Source organism: Trypanosoma theileri (genome assembly GCF_002087225.1).
Source record: "Trypanosoma theileri isolate Edinburgh chromosome Unknown TM35_Tth_32_V1, whole genome shotgun sequence".
Classification (NCBI taxonomy): Eukaryota; Euglenozoa; class Kinetoplastea; order Trypanosomatida; family Trypanosomatidae; genus Trypanosoma; species Trypanosoma theileri.
In genome coordinates this window covers 153,153-160,354 of record NW_021639874.1, presented here as the reverse complement: position 1 = coordinate 160,354, position 7,202 = coordinate 153,153, and the positions used below count along the sequence as shown (strand labels likewise).

General features: G+C 36.1%; 2 protein-coding genes across 2 annotated transcripts; both read left to right on the top strand.

The window, feature by feature from the left end:
• Window positions 1-33: 33 nt before the first annotated feature.
• Window positions 34-2,739, top strand: TM35_000321560 (uncharacterized protein; the record flags this gene model as incomplete). The annotated part of the gene is made up of 1 exon (XM_029028783.1): window positions 34-2,739. The coding sequence occupies one exon, from the start codon at window positions 34-36 to the stop codon at window positions 2,737-2,739; it is 2,706 nt and encodes a 901-aa protein (XP_028879907.1).
• Window positions 2,740-3,218: 479 nt separating this feature from the next.
• On the top strand, window positions 3,219-4,355 carry TM35_000321550 (uncharacterized protein; the record flags this gene model as incomplete). Its single annotated transcript, XM_029028782.1, has 1 exon — window positions 3,219-4,355. The coding sequence occupies one exon, from the start codon at window positions 3,219-3,221 to the stop codon at window positions 4,353-4,355; it is 1,137 nt and encodes a 378-aa protein (XP_028879906.1).
• Between the last annotated feature and the right edge of the window lie 2,847 nt (window positions 4,356-7,202).

Here is a 7,202-nt window from a genome sequence, read left to right as displayed (position 1 = left end):
GGGGATAAAGGGAAATAACATCCCATAGACTAGATGTCGGTTGTTCTAGAAAATATACCGAATGATAACTACGAGCCCTCAGAAATGGAGTTGATGGAGTATGGCAAGTGGCTTGGTATGGAACTTCCTGCGGACAAACCTTTTCTTTGGATAGCCAGGGAGGGCTTAAAAGCTCCTCTCCCAGAGCATTGGAAAGCCTGCCGTAGTGAAAAAGGAGAACTGTATTACTTCAATTTCAAAACAGGTGAGAGCAGTTGGGATCATCCTCTGGATGATCAATTTAGGGAATTACTACAGAGTGAAAAGAAAAATCCGAGTCCTCGAAGCGTTGCTAACGGAGCTAAACCGAAACCGTTGCTATCCAAGGTAGTTAAAGAAAGTTTCATTGATAAGACAAACTCCAATGAGCAACCTATATCTTTACAAGGAGGTAACTCTAAAATGCAGACACTAAAAACGCTCAAATTGAAAAAGGAACTTCCAGGTGATCTTAAGTTAGACATTAAAACAGGAGCTGAGTCTGGTTCTGATACAAGCCCGAGAGGATTGGGGGTATCAAGTCCCAAAGAAGAAATGACGGATATGGGATGTCGAATATCAAAACGATCAACTGAAAGATTAGCTTTAAATAAAAATGCTGAATCTTTAGATTCAGCAAAAAATGCCTTTATGGCAGATTTGGATGATCAGTTGCAGCGTTTTCAAAGCGAAAAACTGAGGGAACATCAGACTAACAAAGATGAATATGAGGCAAAATTGAAAGAGTCTTGGAATCGCTCTCGAAAGCGTTTAGAAGAGGAATACGAAAGAAAATCTAAGGACCTAAAAGATGACTTAGATAAAAAATTATGTACAGAGAAAAATAGATTAGAAGAGGATCATGTTACGCAAATTCAACAATTAAGTGATGATTTTACTAGAAAGTTTGAGGAAGAAGGCAGGAAAATTCGTCAACATCTAAGTGAAGAGTACGAACGAGAAAAAAAAGATATTGAAGAACGATTTCGTTTAGAAATAGAGAATCTACGAAAAAATAAAAGCAAAGAATTCCAAAAATTACAATTTTTAGAAAGTCAGAGTTTAGATGTGATGAAGAATAGCACAGAGGAGTTAAAAGAGACTACAAGTAATTTTATTGACGCATATAAAAAGGCGCATGATGCATTCGTTGCTGTTCTTGTTGATACTAACTCAAACTACTCAAACTACAGTGTAATAGCCCTTGCACAACTTACAGAGTCTGCCAAGGAATCCTACCAAAAAGAAATAAATTCTATTAGAGATTGTTATTACTCAGATATAGAAGATATAAGGCGCAAATTTGCAGCAGATTCGGCACTTTTACAAAAAGAAAAAGTAAATTTGGCAAAAGAAAAAGCAGAACTCGAAGAGGAACGTAAGGAATATTTGAGAGAAAAGGCAAAATTACTGGAAGATAAACAAGCGAAGTTTTCTTTGTTACCTCAACCCCAACGGAAGGCAGAGGTTCATCATGATTCAGATCAGGTACAGGTTCTTGGAGAAAAATGCCCTGATACAACATTTCAAACGAGAGAGCGAAATGTTCAAGATGATAATAATGGGACAAGTCCTCGGTCAGAAAAAGAAGTGCTTGAATCTGTTGTGGCCTTTATGAAGGAGAACCACAAAAAAGAATTAGAAGAAGTTAAAAAAGATTTGAGAAAGCGTGCTGAAGAAGAATTAAAGGCTGCTTTTGATGATATGATGCAAGAGCACCGTCACATGCGTCTTGGGTCTGTAAATGAGGGAAAAGATGAGGCGCTCTCTCTTCATGGAGTTGAAAAGGCACCGTCAGAGTTAAAAACAGATGATAAGGAGTATGAAAGGTCTGCTACTGTTTCTCCTGAAATAATTAGAAGAGATGATCTCACAGCTCTTCTTACGGAGGCACTTCGTACAGTATTTGCTGGTTCACCATTTATTATTCCTTCACCAACAAACGGTGATGCTATTACAAGGAAATCCTCTGCTTGTTCTGAAGCAATTCCTAGTCCTCCAGTTTTTGAGACAAAGGAAGTTAAGTTAGAACGACGTGTAGATACATTTCCTGTTTCTTTCCAAGAGCAAAAAGCCCTTCTGGCAGGTGAACGATATCGAATAGAGGAGGGAAAAAGGTTTGTAGAAAATCAACGTATGGGTTTGGAACAACGACGGTTTCAACTTAAAACGGCAAGACATCAATGGAAACAGGATGTTATAGCTGCTAAAAAAGAAGGATTACGATCTTCTTCTAGAGAAGGACAATTACTTAACAAACTACGAATTACATTAGAAAATCAAGCAAAGGGTCTAGAACATGATGAAGTTATTCTTCGAGATAGTGAAAGATGGCTCCTCATGAAAGAACAGATGGTACAAGAAATGGAACGACAAATTAACGAATTAGAGGGAGGAAAAGCACGTGATACATCCACTAACAGTTTGGATACAGTGGCTCTTATGACAAGCTTTTTTAAACCAACAACCAGAACAGCAGATTGGTATCCACAGGAGAAAGAACCCATCCGGGAAGTTGTACACACAAGAACGCTGAGTCCAATGTACGGCAAGACTCTGGATAAAATAGCGAGGCGTTTAGAGGAGGTTACTTCAATGATGAATATTCAAAAACGGAAACGAACTTTCTCCTTGCCTCATGGCATTATAGAGCGACGCCGTTCTGGTCAAAAAACGACAAAGGGAGTGGAGTTTATTCTCAATGAGAATCGGGAGTTTTAGATGACTGTAGTTGTTTGTAATTTTTTTTTGTTTTATTACTATCTTTTATTGTTTGGGACTTTTTGCTCTTAATGGGCATTCTTTAAGATATTCATTCCTGAAAGAGGAGAGGAAGAAAACTTCCAAAAAGGATTCTGCTGAATGACTTAAACAAACAAAATCAACAACAACATACTAGAAGCAAGTGGAAGCGATCCGTTTCTCCCCTGTGGGTATTTTCCTTTGAGGAATGTGTGTCTGGGTACGCTGTGTTTGTAAGCATAGTAATAAACCATTCGGATGAATGGTTTTTTTTTTGTTGGTTTTTTTTTTTAATTTTGCTTCCTTCCTGTGGTCTTCTGTCCCCTATGTATAGTTTTTTTTTCTTGTTGATTTTTTTTTTTCCTTTTTCAGTTAATCAGAGTAGATTTAAGTAGGGTGACGAGAGGGAATTATTATTATTATTTTGTAAGGGAGTCTTCAAAGGAAAGAAAGCATTCATGTTAAATGAAGACTGCATCACTGCTCGTAGCGCAACACCGTATTGCAAAATACCTGTAGATTCGCTTGACAGACGTTGTTGTTTTTGTTTGTGCTCTGCGCATTCACAAAGTCAAAATTCCTCAGAAGCACCGAATGTATTCTCTCCTCAAACAACGGCAGGTTTTACAACGTCACAAGACACTCAAACACAGTCTGAATGGAGTCAATTTGATGAGTGTCGATATTCCGTTCCTCCTACCGTGGGATGTCGCTGTTCCTGTGGAGATGCTTCGACTCTCACGAATTCACTTTGTCTGACTCCGATGCAGGAATACGAATTTGGGCCATCCGGTACTGAACTAGTAAGGGAACAGAATGAGATGAGCCAACATAAATCCACTTTTCATCCTTCACTGTCGTTTTCTTCTCCTTTCCTGTCATCAGAGTTCAGAGTTAACGCCACATCTTCTGCACCAGTGATACTTTGTGAGGAATTGAGCCTTTCTCGGGAACCTCTTTATATAAGCGCGCCTATGTGGAGTTCATTGGGTGCTACTGCCTTTTGCTGTAATTCTCAGGACAGTCGATCTAATGCGAGAAAGGTGGGTTTACCAAAGTATAATGAGGAGAAACGAGAGCCATTGGTATCCAATACTACTACTAGTACTACTAATACTACTGCTACCGCTCATAATAATAATAAAAATAATAATAATAATGCTGGTTCATCTGTGGCTCCACTCAATTCTCCAGTAATGTTGGTTACGCTTCAAGAAAACCGATACCGAAGAGAATGGGTAGGAGCTCGCAGGGTTGAACCTGCGGTGACTGTTGCTGATGTTCTCTATGATAAAGTAGGTGCAACTTGTAAAAAAGAGTCACTGGGCTGTTATGGACTTCATAATATGACAACACCCTTTCTTCAGTCTGGACCGAAGCTGGATACTTCACCTGATGTATCGTTGTCATCATTTTCCCACACGTGCAGAGACTCAATCATGGAGCCTCTTCCAGAAGGAAATAAAAGGTCAAACCGAGAGGACTGGTTGGATCAGGGATCATTTTGGGCTGCCCGTCGAGACGCGCAGAAATTCGCTTTGTCATATATTCTGGAGCGATTTTCTGACGATGTGATGCCACTTGAAGGAAACTGACATTTTTGTATATATGTATATATAAACATGTTTGGTTTCCCGGTGGAGATACTTTTTCCCTTTCACCCCTCTCTTTTTTTTTTTTGTGCTATTTTGCTTAATTTTCACGTGAAGCTCGTGTGAAGTGATTTCTCTCCCCCCCAAAATTTTTGCTCCATAGGGTTTGACGTTTTCTTCTTTTTTTCCTATGCTTACTCTATTCTTCTTTCCCATTTGTGTTTTCTTTCTTTCATTCCACTTCTTATTTTACTTGTTTCTGTGTTTGCTTTTATTATTATTATTATTATTATTATTATTATTATTATTATTATTATTATTATTATTATTATTATTATTATTATTATTAATACAGCCATTTTGACTTTTTGTTTTCGTTCATCGTTCTTGGTATTGTTTTGGGAATACGACGTGAGGATACATCTTATTATCGATGTAAGCCTAGTCCACGATGTTGGTTGCTCTTGGCCTTTTTCATCCGTTCTATTCGCTTTTGGCTTTATATCTATTCCTCAATTTTCCCCTAAACTTAATTTCTTCTTTTGAATACTCTGCGAGGACCCGGTAAAGGGATTTTACTAATATCTATTACTAAAACCGTTAACGATACCGTTAGTAGTATTAGTAATGCTGGTAATATAATTTTTTTTTTCTCTGTTTTGTGTGTTCTTTCTTTTCGTGTGTTTTCTTTTTATTATATATATATATAATATTAAGGAGTGAAGTGTTTGATTGCTTGAAGATGTTTTTTTTGACTACTTCTTGGCTTTCTTATTCTTCACACGGTTTTCTCTTTTTCTTTTCGTTTTGCGTGCTCTTAACGTTTGTGCTCTCTCTATGGTGAGAAAAAAATATACAGTTGGAGCACCACTACCATTGCTATTCTCACAACTACGACGACTATACTATAGTTGTTGTTGTTTTTCTCTTCGTGCCTGTGCGTGTGTTTGAAGAGAACACGATAACAACACGGAATGAGTGTAAGGGAACTTCAACCGCAAAAGAAGAAAAAAAAAAAAGAAGAGATGAACCATTACAGTGAATGAAAAAAGGAGTAGGACAGATGAGGAAGAGATAGATTTTTTTTAAAAAAAAAGAAAAAGAAAAGGAGAAAAAAGGAAAGAAAGGAAAAAAAAAAAAACAAAGGAAGAAAAAGAAGAAAGTTCTACAAATGTAGTACGGAACTGAAAAGAAAAAAAATTACATGTGGGCGTTGAAAGTGGATTTCTCTACTTAATGGGCTCTATGTGAAGATTAGAGGATTCTGCTGAGATTGGGATTTACCGCTGAATTGGGCGGGTATTGCGAAATAAATGGGAATGGAGGGTTTCCTGCTCTGCAGGCCCCCATCCCCTTTTCCTACTTTTGTGTATCTCAAGCAGATTAAAAAAAGCGAAAGTATATATAAATATATTATTTATTTATTTATTTATTTATTTATTTATATGTTTATTCGTTTATTTATAAACGAATAAAAACGAAAAATGAAACAGAAACAGAGCATAGATAAACAGAGAAAGAAGCAACCCATCTCTATTGAGATGGCTAAATGAATAACCTTAAGAAGAGACGGAGAAGAAAACGAAAAAAGAAAAAAAGAACAAGAGAGATGTAGTGGAAGTAAGGACACCCCCCTCCAAAGAAAAAAAAAGAAGAGACCTTGTTTCTACATCTTTTTCTTCGGGTGGGTATCCTTGAATTCCCATTTTTTCTCTACTCTTTGGTTTTTATTTTTATTTTTTCCTGTTCGTTTCCGTACAGGTTAAATTAAAAAGTTTTTTTTTTTTTTTTCTTTGCTGGGAACGAAAGGAGTGAAAATTTGATATGTTTTTTTTATTTTTGCTGGTACTAGATGTGTGTTTGTTTCACAACATATCTTTAGACATATGCTATGATCGTAACGACCATGAGGTATGAGATTACTGATAATAAAAAGGTTGTTTTTCTCTATTATTATTATTATTATTATTATTATTATATATCTGATGCAACTATTTACACACACATACTCTATATATATATACCTGCTCTGTGCGAGATTATATGCAGTGTGAAAAGAGAATTATGTGGATGAGTGGGTGCGAAGTATATGTTATCATCGCTTATCTGATTACGAGTTTCATATGGTTTGGATTTGTCGCTATTCAGTGCAAGCGTACCTATATCTTTTTTTTTTTATACTCTTTCTTTTTCCCATTTGCTTTTCTGTGTCCTTTTACGACACACTCATCATTTTTCCATCGTTTTTTTCACCTCTCTCTATTATTTTCACCATTATATATATATATATATATATATATATATCTATCTATCATTTGTATGTGTTCGAAGATTGCCTGTTTTTATTTTCTTGAGATTTCATTTTGTACATATCACAATACTTCTTCACTCTCACCATTTTTTCACTATATATATCTATTTGTTCTTTTATCTATTTATATAACTCTCTCTCTCTATATATATATATATGTACTTTTATCTATCTATATATCTATATTTGCTTATTCACGACCTCTAATGTGGAAGGGAATCTTGCTAGACCTGAGTCACAAGGAATAAATGAATGAAATGGAGAGAACAAAGAAAAAAAGAAAAGAGTAGTTTTTTTCCTTTTTTTTTTTTTAATGAGGATTCCGCATAGAGCAGGATAATCATCATCAAAGAAAAGAGACGTGGTGAATAGGGTAAACATATGATCTTTTCTCTTTGTTTCCCTATTCACTCGTACGAATAGAAAGGCACCCATTCACGCTTACTCTTTTATTTCCCTTTGTTGCTCCATCTTGTTTTCCTTAACAGTACAAATGAAGGAGGTGATGCTTTTTCTGGTTTTTTGTTGTGCATATATAT